Source organism: Bombus impatiens, unplaced genomic scaffold (assembly GCF_000188095.3).
Source record: "Bombus impatiens unplaced genomic scaffold, BIMP_2.2 scf_0406, whole genome shotgun sequence".
Classification (NCBI taxonomy): domain Eukaryota; kingdom Metazoa; phylum Arthropoda; class Insecta; order Hymenoptera; family Apidae; genus Bombus; species Bombus impatiens.
Window position 1 is genome coordinate 1,251,088 of NT_176825.1, and position 19,163 is coordinate 1,270,250.

General features: G+C 35.5%; 1 protein-coding gene across 3 annotated transcripts in view; it reads left to right on the forward strand.

Annotated features, from left to right (window-relative positions):
• Positions 1-19,163, forward strand: part of LOC100746223 (mastermind-like domain-containing protein 1) — a 174,402-nt gene that overhangs the window by 19,733 nt on the left and 135,506 nt on the right. Inside the window, exon 2 of one of the 3 annotated variants that reach the window (XM_012386667.3) lies at positions 580-618. The exons of the other annotated variants lie outside the window; for them this stretch is intronic. Within the exon in view, the coding sequence (XP_012242090.1) occupies positions 613-618 (6 nt within the window). The 5' untranslated portion in view covers positions 580-612. The remainder of the gene's footprint in view (positions 1-579; positions 619-19,163) is intronic. 3 annotated transcript variants of the gene reach the window in all.

The window sequence follows — 19,163 nt, forward strand, 5'->3', positions numbered from 1 at the left end:
TCGTCAAAGATGGAATTCGTTTGTCTGTATACGTACGAGTGAATCGAGTTACCAGCGATAACTTATCTTCGCCATATGCTTATGACAGATGTGATTACCATCGTGCATGTCTATGCTGACACGTATTAAAAGTAATTGCCTTTTTCCAACCGGTGAAATATCGAAATTTATATTGACTGGTTGAAATAAAAGGAAAAGAAGAAAAGCCAGAGGAAAAAGGAAAACAGCAATCTCTCGTCTCTGTCTAGCATTCCATCGATTATGCAGCGCGCGCCCCACAAGCAACAAATACATATAATGCATCGATCAGTGCATTCACAAATGCACTTACATAATCGTTACTTTACTGCTTTCTCGATACATCTATTCGATGAGTGCTGGTAAATAGAAAAATAAATAAAATTATCAGAACGAGCTTTGTTATTGACGATTACGTTTCGACTTTCGAATGTTGCTCGCTATTCACTAGGCGTATACAGCTTCAATTTTTGATCGCTTTCAATTAACTTTCAATCGTCGATCAAACGAATTCTGCTATTTTAAACGTAACGTTGAATTAATAAGTTTAATTAATTCTAGGTAGAAGAGTAGTACTGAAGGGATTCTGAAAATATGAAGGTAACTCTATTCTTTTTCGTCAATCTTTAGCAACTTTGGAAGGAAGGGGCGTATCGATACAACACTGACTTTATGTCTGTTAGTGGTCTTTTGAGTCTGTTAGTGGAGATTACGAAGTCGAAGAAAATATTATCTCTTTTTCGTTTGGATCGGAAGAAATTTTGTTTTTTATCTCGACAATCGAAAAATTTCTTTCGGCAAAATAACGCCGGGGGGAAAGATCGAAGATCACGAATGCGCATTGATCACGTTGTTTCTTCGGTTCTGGAGAAAATTAGGTGTGGAACGCGCCGCGACTCTGTGCTTTATCGACACTTTCGCCTCCATGAATAAAATATCGCGTTATCGGAGGAATTAATAATACTTTATGAAAGATACCGGCTATTTGTTGGCTTTATAGTTTGCTGTCAGAAGTATCTACGAGTATTATTTATATTATTTATACGATTCTTGGTTTTCGTTTACGTTCCACTTTGCGTCTTACCGAAATTATCCTTTTCCTTTAACTTTGGTTGTTACGTACGAAACTTGGTGAAATATTTTTTGTTTTTTACCATTATACATTTATATGTAGTGTGGTTTCCTTTTTATGACAGTAGAAACACCGGGAGTTATTTTTATAGGTATTCGCAAGCTGGGTTTTCCTTTCCTTTTTTTTTTGAGTATAATTCACGATTGAGTTAATTGGAAAACAATTTTTTTCACGAATTCGTTGAACTTCTCGTAGCGTGCGTGGAATTGAAAGAGAAACGAGGGGTAGCCCGAATCGATGTCGACGACAAGCCATAATTTAGTTTTTTCCTTCGTTCGAATATTTCTTGCCGTTGCTGGAGAACTTAATCCGCATAAATTTCTGGAACGTCAAATTACAGATAACTTTCTGACGAGCACACGTACACACGAACAACGATTGTACGTAGGGTAGATAAAGTATTAACGTTAGAGATACCGGAAATGCCATGGAAAAAAAAAGATCTGAAACCCTAGCTACTTTTTAGTTTACAAAAGGTTAATAAAAATTGTTTGAAAACTGCAAAATAAAGGGGGAAAGAGGGAAGAGGAAGAAAGCCAATAAAGCACGAAAATATCTGTAAAATGAAAAATGAAAAATGAAAAATGAAAAAAAGAGGAGGGAAAGAGATGGAAAAATTGATTTCATCTCGGTTGGTTGGTATTTGGTAAAACGCGAAATCCTTCGATGGTGGATGGTAGAGGCGCGATTAATTTCTTGAAACCGCGGGTCTAAAGTTATTACAAAAGCGCTCGAAGGGATTTGTGATTTCGCGCGACTCCCTTCGAACTGTCAGCCGCCCACTTTTTGAGTGTCAGCTTATTTAACAGGCTGTCCCAAGTGTGTACACACGTACGCGTGCACACACAGCCCCTTTTTGTCTCTCTGTATGTCTCTGTTTCACTCACTGCCGCTCGACACTCTCTCCCTTCATTCCCACCCTCTCATATTTTTTCCCTTTTTCATCCACTGTTTTCTTGTTCCCGCGGCAGCTTGCTTTTGATGTTTTCGGAGCTGTTGGAAAATCTTTGCCCGATGCTTTGCCGTATATACATACGTATCTACATATATTTGAACTATCCGACTATAAGCTTCGCTGAATATTCGTAATTCGATTGAATTTGGAAAAAATGCACGGCGTTAATAAATACTAGAATTTTTCCACTTACACAGTGATGAAAAATTGCCCGTATTTGGATTTGAGAAGTTAACATTTCATCGTCGTGCGAAAATTACTGCTACAAAATTATATACAATCTATTATCTAATTATTTAACGTGTAAATGTTGTAATAAATATAGTAACGTGCGAATAACTTTCTGTAGCCATTCTACGTAATTCTAACAGCGTGTTGGATTTGAGTTTTTTAACGATAGGAAAATACGATTGCATGGAAAATGACTCGGAGGAAGAAATTTTGTCTACTTAGCGTTATTGATACAGCAATAGCGATTAGTTGTTTACGCTATAGCTACGATATGTTATGCATTGCATATTCCTGTGTTTCGTTATGTTATAATTATTTCTGATAAAATACAATTTTTCATATAACTTTAACAGTATGTGAATCATCGATGATGTTCGCTGATGTAAAAACTTTTATTCAAAGGGAGACTAGTAGCGTGAGCGTGCGCATATCCGGCCTTAAAGATAGCCGGACATGAAAAAAGTCTGAAACCCATGGTCCGATCAATCCGGTGCACACTCCCGAGGGGAGTCTAGTTATGTACTTTCACTTATAAAGCAGTTTCTCAAACGTGTTTCACGACCGTGGATTAGCTTCTATGTATTTGGAAAATAAGTCGAAAGAGGGGAACGCATATATTCGAAACGTGAAATTAGAACGAGCAATAACAGTAATCGGATAAATTATTCGATTGAAAGTTTAATTCGTCGAGCGGTTATAAGAGGGGCATAAAACACGACCGATTAATAATTGGATGCTCGTTTATTTAAGTGTACAAAGAAGTGAATATAATTGTTTCGTTAGCCTGGAGCACGATTTCAGCCGAGTAACGAAGTATAAATGTAATTTTGAGCGAGCCTTGTGTGTGGGAAAATTACTTTGCTATTACGGTTCGACGATTCGTCCTGAGCAAAAAGAACAAGGCAAAAGCGTACATTGTATACGTTCGTATAAAACTCAAATGAAAATTGAATGGATATGGTGTCCATAAAAATATCTTGCAGTCTGGTATGGCAATAATGAGCATGATATTGTCTTAATAATAAGTAAACGGCAGTTCGTTCAGTTTTAATCCTTTCAGGACCGAATTTCTTTTTAGCATGTGAGGAAAATTGCTTTTCCATAAGTTTTGGTATTAATAGCGAATACACTAAAATATAAAACCAGTTTTACCGAAAATAAATTTATCTCAGTTCGGTTAATTTTTATTATTCTATTCAATTTCGGCTGCACAGCCCGGGGTTCAGCTTGCTTTTATAAAGTTCCGTTAATTAACAACTTATTAGAACATAACCATTAATTAACAACTTATTAAAATGTAACGTTGAAGCGTGTAAAACGGGAGATTCGAAAAATTCAAATTGAATGGAATTTGAAAGGGGACATTTAAGGTTCGCGATATTCCAAACATTCCCCAGAGTGTCGGGAAAGAGATTCTAGAGGCAGAACGCTAAATAAAACGCCGTTGTCCCTTTAACCCTTCAACAGAGGCGCGTGAGAGGCACTATTTGTTATTTATAAAATGTGTGCATGCCTTTTTATATTTTTTACTCTGAATATTTTCGGATTGAAGTTGTTACAGACAACACCGTAACAGTTTGAATCCTATTTTTAACACAAAAGCTCGTAACCAAACAGAGCGTAGATACGGGTGGACGATGAAAAATTGTACACGACTATAATAAAAATACTCTACGATGGTATCAGATTTATCTTCCTTTTTCAAGAATCACTTTTTTTTTTTCTTTTTAATTAATTTGTATCGTCGTATGCAGGTAGGAAAAATAATGCAGAAGGTTAAATGAAAGATTCATTGGTATTCGACTGGCGCAATTTAAAATGAACTCACCTGGAGCACACGCTGTTTAGAGAGAACGTTGAAAATAATGATGAACAGAGTTCTGAAAGAGAAACGTATTGAATGCGATACGTGGGTGGTGAGAGAGAAGGGGTTAGAGAGATTAATCTGTGCGTCGAGAAAGGAGAAAAAGAAAAGAGAAAGAGAATAAAAAATAACAGATGATTATATAAATTAAGCTCGACAACGGATGAAGGGATTGAAATGGTCGAATGAAATCATCGTCGATTGTGAAATAATAGGCGAGCGTTGCCTACAGGAAGCTGAATTCATGCGATTCAAACAATCTCGCGGGACAGTTCTCGTGTAATTCGAATACAAAGTAATACCATGCCATGAATAACATACTGTAATCGGTAAATCCGTGACTCTATCGTTTCGAGGTATTTAATAAATAGCTCTGTCTACGAGAGACGAGTGTGTTAGAACATAAAGAAACTTCTTTCAAAGAAAAAAGAAGATATACATACGTATATTATGCTCGATGATATACGTTTCTGAACCTGAATCCTATTAAACGGCCGATTCTTTTCGTATTCAGAAATTACAACGCGAACATTCAATTCGCCGGGAATTAATTATCGAATGATATTATTGTAAACTTCAGAGCAATAAGCTGCGTTGTTATAAAATAATTGAATTCCTCTGATGAACAATCTCCGATTGATGCTGAATCGCATTACCGTAATCATTCGATATCGCAATAATATTTTAGAACATGTACATTTTAGATCTTTCACGTTTCACGAATTGATGTTGATATTTATATGCAGGATGACTCATAAAAATATTTGAACACGTATATGTAGAAACATTTTCTCGATATATCATTAAGTGGAGGGATTCCCTTTTACACGCACATACACACATTTAGGAGCAGGATAAGTTTCCTGTAAATTGTACACAAAAGAGATCCAAAAGAGAAATAAATAACTAATCAAGTAAATTATTATTTGTGTTATACAAAAAATGTTCATTTTGTATGATACAGCGCATGATCACGTTGGTAAAGCGAAAAAATGAGAAAAAATAAATTGAAATGAAAATATATAAGTTGCAACATATTTCTTGCAAGTATGCGCTGCACAAAGGTCACGAAATTGTTTACATTGTAAATTGACTACGGAGAAAAATGTAAATTACTGTTATTATCGTTTTATCAATAAGTTATTTATAACAGACCACCTTTAACACTAATTATACGTTTCAGTCAACTATTCAACTATACTGTTATCGAGTATATGATCGCAGTAAACATCTCGTAACATTTCTACTATACTTTTAAGTTGGTTTTACGTTTTATTATTACAATCACGATAGCCGTGACTTAGTATACGCGCTAATGTTTCGCATAATACAAGTTCAACCGAGCTTTTTTTCATAGCATTATAGAAAATATGGAGATTGTTTATAAGCATAACGAATGAATTCCTGACGCATTTCTTTCTTTCTTTTTTTTTTTTTCTTCTTTTTCAGCTGACATGATTTTTATTTTTAGCGCAGCAAAATGGGAACGTAATCAGGTGCTCGATTATACGCGGTCGAAAAATCGGCAAAAATGTCGAAAATACTTATAAATAAACGAAGTAGATGCATTAAAGTTGCGCGTCACGGAATAACCTAGATTCTTCCATACGTTCACCGGTTGTGTGTATATTTCTTTCGTTCGTGATTTAATAATAACCAAATAGAAATAGAGAAACAGGGAGCAAAAGAGACGATCAGAATTTCAATTTACGTTGAAAACTGGCCTATCTAGCCTATCGAGAGTCGACAACATTGTTACAATCAACGGATACGTACGTGCTTGTATAATGTTGCAACGCGACAGAAAAAAAGTCGAGAATCGCGTGTAATGTCGCGATACAATGTAATGTTTTATTACAAAATGCTCGTTACTTTATACATATTTATTTCTCCCAGGCTTCACGACCTCGTACTATTTCTATTTATTGCTTGCATTTTCTTTTCGCGATATTTTCGAACATGAAGCGCATAAAAGAAACACGAGAATGTAGGCGAGTAAAGAATTCTGATAATTAAGTCTACACAGAGCTGTAATTAAACGAGTTTAATGACTCGAGTTCTTTGCTTGATCGTAGTCTTTAAATTAACTTCGCGTTTTATAGCCTAACTTTGCCTCTTTATGCAAAATCAATAGTAAAAATAACGGCGAGTTTAACAAGAAAAGAATCGTAAAGGGCGAAAGAGGGAATTTCAAAATATGATCATTTTATTTCATTTGTTTCGAACGTTAATCGTCGATTGTTATGATCAAACGAATGAAACACGAGCGCTTTGAGTCTACGACGAGAATTTAATTTATTGTTGCAACGTCGTAAATAAACAAGATAACTTTGTTTATGAATCAATAAAAAGGAGGAAAATTATCGACGAACATTTGCGGTATCGTGTAACAAAGTAATTAAACGGGAAGAGCGTAATCTTATAGCTCCTATCTTCGTTATTTAGCAAAATATTATAACTAGAAGAATGATAATAAGTTAAAAAAGGAAGGGAAAAAAAAGAGAAATATTGCTGATAAGCAAAATGAATAAATTAAAATCGTACGTTACGAAATAACCTGGATTCTTTCGACCGTTCAGCAATATATTTCTTGCGCCAGGATTTAATAATAATATATCGGATCTATAAACGCGAATACACTGTTTGTCGGTGTTGGCGCGCATGCGCCGTTGCTTTGTACACCCCACTCTCTTCGCAAAACCACTGATTGCGCGCGATTGAGAAACAGAAACTCGCGTTGCGTTATCTATGCGAAACTACATGTACGTAGGTACAGAAACAATTTTCCCGATGTGGTTCAAACGTGGATTAACTAATTCCAAAGAAACATTTGATACATATAAAACTCGCAAAGATCTAAGTTTAAAAGTTTCTTATTTTAAATTTTCCACATGGAAAATATGAATTTCAAATTTAAATTTCCAATAATTTCCAATAGTCGTTATATTTGTCTAGAATTCAGTAACACTATGGCGAATAATATTATCAATTGTTTTATTGTCATATATCCATACAATGGTAAACGTAATTGTTGTTTCGTGTTCGTATTTGCAATGCGTTACGTTGCCGCATGAGTATTTCCATGGAGTATTACTACCTGTACAATTGCATCATTAAGATACTATTTAACCGGCTTCGCGGTGGAAAGTTTCATTTAGAAGAGGGAAAAAAAAGTGGAACTCGTTCTCGACATTCTTCTATATATTCCATATCGATTCCCCAGCGATTCGAGTGTATTGTGTTTGTTTGTACTTTTGAATAATTCATTTTGGGCTGCTGGTAACAATAATAGATATTACGATTAATTGCAAAACAGTTTCACAGTGTTTCTAATCTGGGCGATACGATCTGGTTCGACCGATAATCCTTTATCAGACTAGCAGTGTCGGAGAGTTATCGGCAATTACTTTTAAAAATAAAACAGATTTTCTTGGCTCGTGATAAACTTTGTAACGCATATTATTGACTTCTTTTTCTTTTCGATGATGCTTTTATCATGATATAATTTGAATCGCCTCTTTCGAATCTTTGAATGTCTCTTATCGAAAGTATTACGACAAACTATTTGGATAGAAAACAAATCGAAGCAGTGTTTTCGATTGGACTAATCCTTGATTAAAGTTCTAGCGGACTTTAAAGAATTTTATATCGCGTCGTTGTAATCGAAATGCCATTTGATTTGTTCGTTTGCCAGCCCACTTACTTACGTTCGTTTCCAGGTTCATGTTTATCGAATATCGCAGCGTCTGTTTTTACAGCGTCCGCACGTTTTCCAAATTCACTGGATTTTTTGCGCTTTTGTCGTCCAATCGTTCCGCCTGTCCAAATCCATTCGTTATTTTTCAATTGCCATTTGATTTCCACGACTTTATCATACCTATTACTGATGCTCGATCGAAGGGAATCAAAATTCAACATTTTTGTCCTCTTTTTTTTTCCAATTTTCTCTTCTTCTGATTATCGGAACATTTTTATTGCTGTTACGCGAGAGTATTTATCAATACTAGCTAGTTGGTAAATTGCGATTTGTACGATTTCACTAATAATAATAATTGAATTGTGTCAAAAGACCCAGGAAATAACTAACGATTCTTCCTTTTGTAAAAAGAGGAAACGAGTGGTTTTTGCAGTTAAATAAAGAGCGAAGAGGTTTCAGTATATGTTTCAGGTTTCTTTCTTTCAACTTACAAATGAGAGAGAAAAGAGAATTCCATCAACGATGAAATTTGGATATTAAGAGCGTACAACATAGTGAGCTTCTAAATGAAAAAATATGAGGCATGAAAAGTCTCTAATTAAAACATAGAACTCCGTGTTTCTCGCAGTTTATAACATTAATAGAAATTACGACAGACAGTTTTTACGAGAGAGACATCAAAAGGACTTATTAAAGAGGAGTTTCAATCCGACTGGTAGTTCCACGTTTTACAGATTCCCAGTGAAAGGGGAAAAACAGAAAACGCTGTTGCTTATTATTCGATAGAAATAATTCGACTAGGAAGTTTTTGATTCATAATAGTAATTAACCAGGCGTAATAAAAAAAAGAAAAAGGAGAAAGAGAGAGACGAATCGTTGCATCTATTAACGAAGCACGTGTAAATTATCCGAAATTAGTTTGAAACGTAATCAGTTCCGTGCCATAGCCGTGCAAGATGCTACGATAAACTTTCATAAAGATAACAACTTACGATCTGCAAAGTCGCCCAGTTATTGTGAGCAACCTTCTTCGTTACATTTTCCTCGAAATCTAGCGAAACGAGTGTCGTAACTTTGTTCGAAATTAATTATAAATTTGCATTTCTCTAATGTTCTTTCATCGTCGAAATTAATAAAACATGATTCCAAAAGTTTAACTAAACCGTTGTAACAACGTTCGTTCCCATTCTTTTTTGTTCTTTTCATTTCGTTAAGTTCGAGGAGACTTAAATGAAAAACTTTCGAAAATTGTCCACGGTTTTCTCAAATTTTGCGGCCAGCTCATTTTAAATTCAAATCGAATTCGTTTTAAAGTCAAAATTTAGTCGCGATATACATACCTTCTCGACTTTTATCTCAGTCAGTTTCAGACAAAATTGCTCGTCAGGGTGGCTCCTGCTCGAGAAATGTTTCCCCTTTCGCAAAGTCGAGGGATTTCGTTTCCGTTTCTTAGCGATTGTACCTAAATAAAGGTATCTCGCCCTTCCTCTCAGTGGATTTCATCCTTTGGATTAGAGAAAACCCGCGATTGATTTACATCCTTGGTCAAAGGGCCTGTCTCGTTAAAAAAAGAATACAATTAGCTTTTATTCTATTTTGTCTCGTTTGATGCAGAAACCCTCGAATGACGGATAAAATTGAAGAAAATTATAGAAACCAAACAAAATGAAATACTCGATACTCGATATAGTAAAAGGATTAAACATCCGGGAGCGAAAAATGTCGAATGCGATATTTCGAAATTTTTTCAAAAGAAATTATTTTTCAGTCTGCACTATGATTTCGTCGAAACATACGCGTTTCGAAAAATATTTTCTCCGTGTTCGTATATTCGCTATACGTAAATATACGTGTGTATATACATATATATATATATATATATTATTGGGATATTTACTTACGGATATCGTCGAATAAAATACGGAATGTGAAAGTGTATGGGATGGAAATAAAGGTATGTTTTTACAGGATATTTGACGTTATATCATCTCTCTTTTACTCTCTTCTTCTTTCCTGTTGAGTGGAGTCTACGGCGTATTCGTCGTATATCTTGATTACCATTCATTCTATAGCCTGTACAATTTTCTCTATACTGAAAGAATTTCCTGTTCCGAAACTGAATATTTAAGTCACCTTTATTACGTTGAGAATTTAATCCATTAAAGACCAAGCAGAGAAATAAGGTATAAAAGTTGCGTAAATGCAAAAGTTCTTCATAAAATTGTAAGTACCTGGAGAAGAGGAAATAAATGAAATATATCCATAGAAGAAATGGTAACGAGAAAAGATATCGAGCAAATTCTTGGAATTCCTTTTCGCTGTAGCACAGAACATGATTTCACAATGTGATTTCGATAGAATTAAATAACGTAATTGAACCAAAATTGCAGATGAAATCGTTGTTGGCCTGCAACGAGTTAATTTCGGCTTACGAGATATCTTTGGATATTTTCGTTCTTCGCAGTATTTTATTCAGAAACGCGATACACAAAAAAGAAAAAAAAATAGTAAAGTTATATTAAACATTGAAAGCAAATATTTAGAAACTATTTATGTTTTAAAAATAACTATTTCTGGATTTATATAGACACGAGAATGATAGCGCTAAATATAAATCACGCGTATCTTTGCATATGCAGCGAGAGGATAGAAACGAATAAAAATTGTTTTCTAGCTAAAAACCGGGCAACAATTTCTCCGTAAAGAGGAACAAAAGGTCGGCTTGAATGGGCTGACACCCAGCTCGCGCTAAACGGCGAAATAAACGTTGATTATTCTCAAAGAGGGCCAGTCAAAGCGGGACCCAATTATATGAGCTGGGAACCGGTTCCATTTTCGGAGCCATCTCCAAGGTGACTTCTGATCTGGCGTGTAGGGCCTTAGCTCGACTTTTGTCGACAGCTCGGAGGGAGAATCACGTATCAGTCGCTCCCGAATATCTTTTATTACTTATAAACTTTCGTTGTCTTGTATGGAGTCACTTTTCAAACCAATAATAATAATTATGACAAGAGAACAAGATCTCACGGGGAGACCGAGCTAAAAGCAAACAAGACAGGAAGAGTAAGAATGAAGAAGAGGAGGGAGAACAGAGAAAATGGAAGGGTGAATGCGAATAAAGAAGAGGAGAGAAAAGAAAAGTAGGAGGGAGGATGTTGGGGATGTCACTTTTGCCTTGATGCGGTCGATTCTACGAGGACAAAACATCGAAAAGATATATTTGACCGACGAGAATCGTGTGCCTGCATCGAACCGCATTCATCTCGTTTGTCCTTTTTTATTTTCTTCTTCGGTTAAATTTTTAATCCACCAACAATTTAAACAACTTTTCAATCTAGCGGTTCTTTATAAATGTATCGGGGATATATAGTACGATACTGTGCGCGAGTCTTGGGTCATAAATATGTTAGAAGTAGTGAAAAGAATGGTAAATTGATTACACGCGAGACACATATAAAACGATTTAGAAGAAGAATACTGTGAAGTATGAATAAATTATTTGAAATACCATCAATGACGGTGAGAAACAAGCTTAATCGAAAAATAATTTGATCGTGAAAAATAAGCTTACACGAAATATTAATTACTTCGGATTAATCAATATATCGTTATCAAATTAGCAATAATTGTCGAGTTAAATACTTTTTTTTTTTTAAGAAGTGACAATAGATATAAAATAATATCCAGCATTTTTATATGTATTTATTTATCTGTTTTAAAAGAAAACAAAGTATTTCTTACGAATTTTTGCGGAGTGTTGTATGTTTGGTAGTTATGCTGTCTTGAAATTCCGCACGATCTGGTAGTTAATAAATTTTCGCAAAGGCTGGACTCGAAGTCGAAACCCTCGTTACTACGATAAAATGTTGTTAAAAGTAACGCACGCTCGTTCGAAACACGTAATTGCCTTCTCCGCTCGGCAAAAATGTTTCCGCGTATTATACACATTCCCGCGGACTGTATGAATTACTTTCCGAACTGTATGGATCTCGCGGTGAATTGCAGCGAAATTCGTTCCACTCGTTTTAATTGAAATGGATGACCCTCGAGAAAAATTTAGCCCCGCTCGATGGGACGAGAAAGCTCGGTAAATAATGCGTACAATTAACAGAGTGATTCGATCGAGAATAGCGAGAACTGATTACACTCGTGAATCCATCGAGCGATATTTCGTTTAAAAATAAATGACCGTCACCCAAACAATTTTACACCCGGAGAACCGACAAAGGTTCATTTACTACGTTTGTTCATTCTCATTTCCTTGCTAATTACTAAGTTGGCAATTTTTATGCAAATTCATATTTTCATGAAAGCAATTAAAGAAACAGGAGATACCTAAATGGAGATTTAATTTATCGTTTAAATACGAAGACCGTGATAAGCGATTTTTAAATTCGATAATCAATTTCATGTTATCAGAGCTCTTTTCATTTTATTGAATTAAAATTATTTCTTGTATTTTTCAATCATTATAATTGCGCTGCGTATGTTTCTGCATATTCAATCTCTTTTTCTAGACATTTTTTTTATGATTAAAAAAATACAATCTAGATAGGAGATTTGTTTCATCTAGTAAACATTACGACATGTACTTTACTTTGGATATTTTATATACTTTTTATGTTACGTACGTTCTGCAGAATTTTACATCTCTAAATATTCCGTAAATCCACAACTTCCATAAATTATAATAATCTTCATTTCGCTGTATTCTAAACTCTGTTTCTAATATAATTCTACCCTTTAAAATAGAATTGCTTACGATTCATGGAATTTTAACTGAAATATTTCTTCGACCATTGATGCAAATTGTTCGAAATAAGAAAAATACCAGCAACCGCAAAGGGTTAAATGCCTCTGTAAATGTTGCGTGAGGTGATGCGCTGACGAGTCAAGTGTGCCTATTCGTTGATTCGTATTACAGAGGAAGGCGTGTGCGTGTAACGTATATACCTGAGTCAAATTCCTCGTATATCGTGAATCGAGTGTGCATACACGTGCTCTGTTCGTGTGTGTCTTCCCCTGTGTCGATTCACTCCTGTATACAGGCGTTACTTTACTGCGGCATACGTGAGTCCATTGATAGCGATGGCTTTGAGCCGTTTCCGATCGGGTCAAACACTATTCAACAAACTTTCCATTTTATCAACAACACACACCCCTATTACTTCTCGAATTTACATTTCATTACGATCATACTACACTATGGTTAACAATCTAATCGTACTAATCCAATCGCACAATCTAATGGATTTAAACAAAAAATGTTTAGGTACAGCAAATTAAAGTCATAAACGATAACAATGATTTGAAGAATTTTCAACTTTTTGTCCAAAGTAGATTAAGTATATTATCCACGTTTTTATTACGTTTCACAAATTTATTATAATAATGACAATAATAATAATACTCGTGCAATAAGCTTTAATACAATTTTTTATTTAATTTCGAATTAAAGTTACGAGTGATTACAGTCGTTCGAAGAATTTTCATTATTTCTAACTCGAAAGATTGTCTAATAAGGATATTTATATTATACGTATAAAATTGCAGGAAATATCGTTAATACGAGAAAAATATGCGCCCATCGCTATCGAGATATGTGTGCGAGCGTAGCCTAAAGGCTGTCTCACAAACAGCTCTCGACGTGTAATGGGGATCTAAATCCAAGTGAAAATAGGAACACGTGTGTGAACGTTGTGTATCGATTTCAATGTATGTAATATGCTGGGACGGTATGAATAAATTTTGTAGCAGACTGTACGACGAATATAGAGGATATAAAAGCGAACGTTATTTCCTTTGATATCTTCGGGCGTTTTTAATACGAATGATATATGTATATCTATAGATTTATCGTTTTATACTTAAACAGATATGTTTAACCTCTCGAGTAGGTAGTATTAGAAACTTTCCACGTGCATATTCTTTACATTTATTAGAATGATTCGACAAAATGTTGTAAAGGTTAAATAGTTTCTGTCGAGTGTTTAACTTGCAACAATTAGTAATCAACGAAAGCTCATTCTAGATGCACTTTAAGGTTGGTATCGATTGCCGAAGTAGAATAAATCATTCTAGTAGCGGTATATTTGCTCGGGAAACTATGTCTGCCTATGTAATAAACCCATCAAGAACTTCCCCTAACAGATTGTATACTATGTACTCTGAACGAACCTAATATTTAAATTTCAATGCGAATACCAAGTACGTAGGGTAAATAGTTTTTAAGCGTTGGGTCGGCTAAATTCCATTTATAATCTTAATAAAGTTATCCGAATAAAAATCATCGTTTCTCTTTCGGGAAAATTCTTTTAATCTTGTTGTTCCACTCGCTTCTTTCTTACATTTTCATGTATTCGTGTATCTTCTTTCCTTGGGATATTTTATTCATAAAATTCGTGGAACACAAAGTTAGTAAAATTACATTGAATATTACAAACTAAATATTTCAAGACTATCTATATTTTAATAATATCTATTGAAATATAACAATCATTTTAAATCGTACAGACTCAAGGATAATAGAAGAATTTAATTAGTTAGAAAATCCATCGCGATATCGATATTTTATATTAAAAGAATATCTTATATTAAAAGAATTTATATTAAAACAATCCCTCTGTTTGCCTTACGTTAATTTCATAACGTCGATTCGGCTTCTTCCCCCCCCCCCCCCCCCCCCCCCCCCCCCCCCCCCCCCCGCCCCCCCCCCCCCCCCCCCCCCCCCCCCCCCCCCCCCCCCCCCCCCCCCCCCCCCCCCCCCCCCCCCCCCCCCCCCCCCCCCCCCCCCCCCCCCCCCCCCCCCCCCCCCCCCCCCCCCCCCCCCCCCCCCCCCCCCCCCCCCCCCCCCCCCCCCCCCCCCCCCCCCCCCCCCCCCCCCCCCCCCCCCCCCCCCCCCCCCCCCCCCCCCCCCAGCAAATAACTTTCAAAGGAACAAGAAATATACATATGTACATATATCCGAGCGACGAATAGAAAGTTTCCTGCCCGTATATTCATTCTCGACGTATTCGTTTGTGAATCGTCGCTTAATGTTTTGAGGTGACTCACTGATTGTGACGGGCGCTTAAAGCGCTTAGTAAAATTCATTGTAGAGGGAGACAGACACTGTTTGAGACTTCGATGCGCGCCAGAGAGATAGAACTATAGCTTCTTTTAGAGCGAAGTGTCATCAGGAAAGAGAGACAGATAAACATGGACACAGATATTATATGTACACAAAAGGTAAGAAGAGAGAGAGAGAGAGAGAGAAAAAGAGGGAGAGAGAGAAACTGAAGGAATGAAATTACCAGAAAGACTATAGTGTTTTGGAGGGTCTTTGGACAGCTTGGTATATGCGTGTATGTATATATAAGTATATATGCTCGTGGCAAACATATACACTGTAGTAGAGGTAAAAAGAGAGGGAGCCACTGCTCCATATCTTATCCTTATTTTCTTTCCTTTTTTGAGAGCCACGTTTAGATTAGATTTAGACTACATTAGAGAATTGTTTAATTGTAATTGCTTGCAAATATTATCTGTTACGCGAACGATATTAACGTTTCTTGTTAAAATTTTGAGCTTGTATTATTGCTTCTCAGAAGTTTTATTATTGACTTTGCGACTTTTGCTTCTATTTGAGTAGGTGATTGGTATTTGAACTTTTCAAAGAACAAACGATTTACTTTTGTACAATACAATACACATAATACAAGAACTAAGAAGCTCTCTAGGGAAAGAATCTATATGAGTTATATATTATGAAATTTTTATTTATATTATTATTACGATAAGATCTTTCATCGCATATATCTTTCAACCGTAGATTCCAAGATGAACTTGAAGAAACAAGGTCTGCCTGTAACACGATCGTTTTTCTTTATTTCTTGATTTATAATGTCTACAATATTGATTGATGCGATGCTATTGAAATTCACGATGGGATAATATTTTAAATGCTCCTTGTTTTTCTTGCATTCTGCTGTTATCGCGTGGGATAAAGATTTACAGGAAATCGAAACGCTTTGATCTTTAATTGATAGAACACACTTTCCCTAAGCTCTTACAGGGACTTAAAGCGAAATCCGTAACGGTTTGTTCCTTGTTTTCTTTTTTCTCCCGTTTTTAATCTTCCGGTTCTTACCGTCGATAACGAACAAACAAGTTCATTAATTATGTAACAGATCGATTGTTGCAATTAAGTGTTACCGGCAGTTCGCTTTTTCCCCGACTGTAAACGAAAATGTTAACATTTCGCTTTCTTACGTAAACCAAGCGTTGAATAAGCGTAGAAATTACTTAACGACGTCTCTTTTTATATTCCTTTTAGCGATTACAGGACGAGAATTAAGTTAATTCGTCGTTTTATTGGTGGCCAATTATATAATGTATCTCATTGTGTTCACGATTAAATGAGAAGAATTCCTCGTTTTTTTTTTTTTATATGCTTTTTATGCGATAATCATGAAACATTGTTCAGGAGGATCCTGTTTCGTATGCATTATTTATATTAATATATTGCCCTTGTTAATATGTATGAGTGGATAAAACTTCCTGTGTTTAGAATCTGCGTTCTGTTGCTTAATACAATCATTGCGTTGCGATATCTCCTCGTCATTTTTTCTTTTCAACCATTTTTTTAACGCATTCTTAACTCGAAATATGTAAAGCACGTAAATGCATTATACACGCTATACTTAAGAATGAAAACCGTACTTTTACGGGTAGAGAAACATAAAATTAACGATATTCGAAATATTCAATGGAACTCGGTATCCTCGTATAATTTCGGGTTATGAACTATAATTTTAAACTCGGTACTACCGTGTAATTTTAATCGCGTGCATTTCTTTTCTACTATCTGTCTACTATTTTATAACATAATGCCATCGTAATTTTTATTTCGTTTTGCTGTAATTAATTGATAAGCAAAGTAAACGATCTGTGTCTGTTTATATTTATATTCATCGTCGGTTCGAGTAAAGAATATCAGTGAACTCGTACTCGTATCTCATGACTATCAAATACTTTTCCATCGCGTATTTTTATTCGTCATGTCGATTTGAATGTTAGATTTACTTGTAACGGGCATCGCGATTAATCACGAAATAAAATGTACGATACACGCATACAAGTTGGTAGAACCCATGTTAGAGAGGCCAGACAAATCGATATCTTTGTTTCTGTGGCCGGCCAGAAAACATCTGGATGATAATGACCGTAGTAGAATATTAAGTTGCAACTAAAGTGTGCTGGCTTGTTTCTTAAACACTTTATACTCGTGACTCACATCCTGTCCGATCTATTCTAATGTAATAAACTCAACGTTTCAATTTCTCAGAATTACCGTATAACGAAAACAATTCAGTTTGAAAATGGTTACGATATTGGGATTTCAAATATTTATTGTTTGAGTCATGTCGGCAATTAAACGAGATAAAGCGTAGAATTTGTGGACGTGAGAAACTGCTTGTCATTTTTATTCTTAGAATCGCACAACACGTCTTTTTACGGGATTTTGACAAATATTTGTATCTTTTATCGTTTATTATCTTTCATTTATTAAGAGACTTAGCTTCGATGTAATTTTTAAATTGACCATTAAAATTTGAGAAACAGACGAGCGAAGCTTCGATGTTTTTCAAGGCTTATTTCGTTTTATAACAAAACGTTAAATCTATTCTATACCCATCTAGGAATATTTATTCAAAGTGAAAGGAGTTAATTAGCATAGGACTATTTGAAAAGGTCGTTCTCATCCTTTTCTATTCTCATGGAATATCAACTAAGAGTTATGAATCCGTAATTGTTTAATGCTGAAGTACGAAGCACACTCGTAATCTCGTATTATGAAAACGTGCTACACATCATATTTCTCTGCGTGGCCTTAAAACGCTACGCGCAGGATTCTTTTTCTCGTTCCTTTTTCTTTCTTGTCTCATCCAGTGTTGGCTCTGGTTGCCAGAGGAAAACCAGGCAACGGCTATTACATAAAACCCGAAGAAGCACAACAAACTGAATATTACGGTGTTTGGTTGAAAAAATAAGATTAAATGAGATAAAAACGAAATTGAAATCATAATACATATTGTCCATAAAAAATGATTGAAGGGCTGTCTCGAACAAGGGCCTATAGAGGAAATAAAACCAAGTATAATAAAATTGATAATAACGCGAAAAGAAAGATAAGTTATCATTCGTATCTCGTACTCGATTTGTTAGACGAATAGATGAGGTATTATTAAATTTTTGTTTATTATGTAAACACAAAGAAAACAAACTTCTTTAGTAGTAGAAAACTAAAACTTCCAACGCGATTTACGTAATTCACTGTTTTGTCTTATGAACCTTTCTTCCAGAAAGCTTCTCAATTATACAGGATAGTTGGTAACTGGTGCTATAAGCAAAAAGGGGTGATTCGACGCGAAAAAACAAGTCGAAAATATAGAATAAAAATGAAAAAAAGAAATTTTTTTTTTTTAATTTTTCCATCGAGACAACGATCTACAGTGAGATCCGTTATAACGAGACGTGATAAAGTGCACGCGTACCGAGCGAAAATTCAATGTCGATTTTCTCGAAAACAAGGCCTCGAACGAAACATTTTTATTCTATATTTTCGACTTCTTTTTTCGCGTAGAATCAACCCCTTTCCGCTTGTACCACCAGTTACCAACCATCCTGTATAAAATGTTTTCGATACTAAAAATAAACGAAATTCATTATGTTTCCTTCTCTGTTTCATTCGCTTGTTAAATTAGAGAGACACGAATATTATTAATGATAGGCAAACATCGATCGAAAGAATATTCTTCCGATGTAAATCTACTCGTAACTCACCAAACGAAGAATATTATTTAGTCGTGTTTAGCGAGAAAATCCCATCGTATCGCGCCTTTTGCCCGGATGTAATTATTCACAGTTAAAGGATTAACACTTTTCAGTAGTACACGGTCTGTAGCGGCTATTCACTGATGCATTCGCTTCTTCATGCGATTAGCGTGATGCTGCTCTCGGAAACCAGTTCCCCTTAAGAGCAATTACAGAAATGAGACGATATTCCATTTGTAGTTAGTATTTCTACACGGAATAATCATTTTGTCTTCCTCGCCGTACCTTTTCTCTTTGCCACCCTCTTACATTTCCTTCGTTCTTTTGTTCGCTAGTTCCAGTTGCATGACTTTTAAAGATTTTCTAGCTTTCCAGAAGAAGAAAGCGGTTCTCAAGGCAAAAAGATATCCAGGGTGTTTCGTTCCATTTCAAAAAGCTTGCCCAAGTTTTT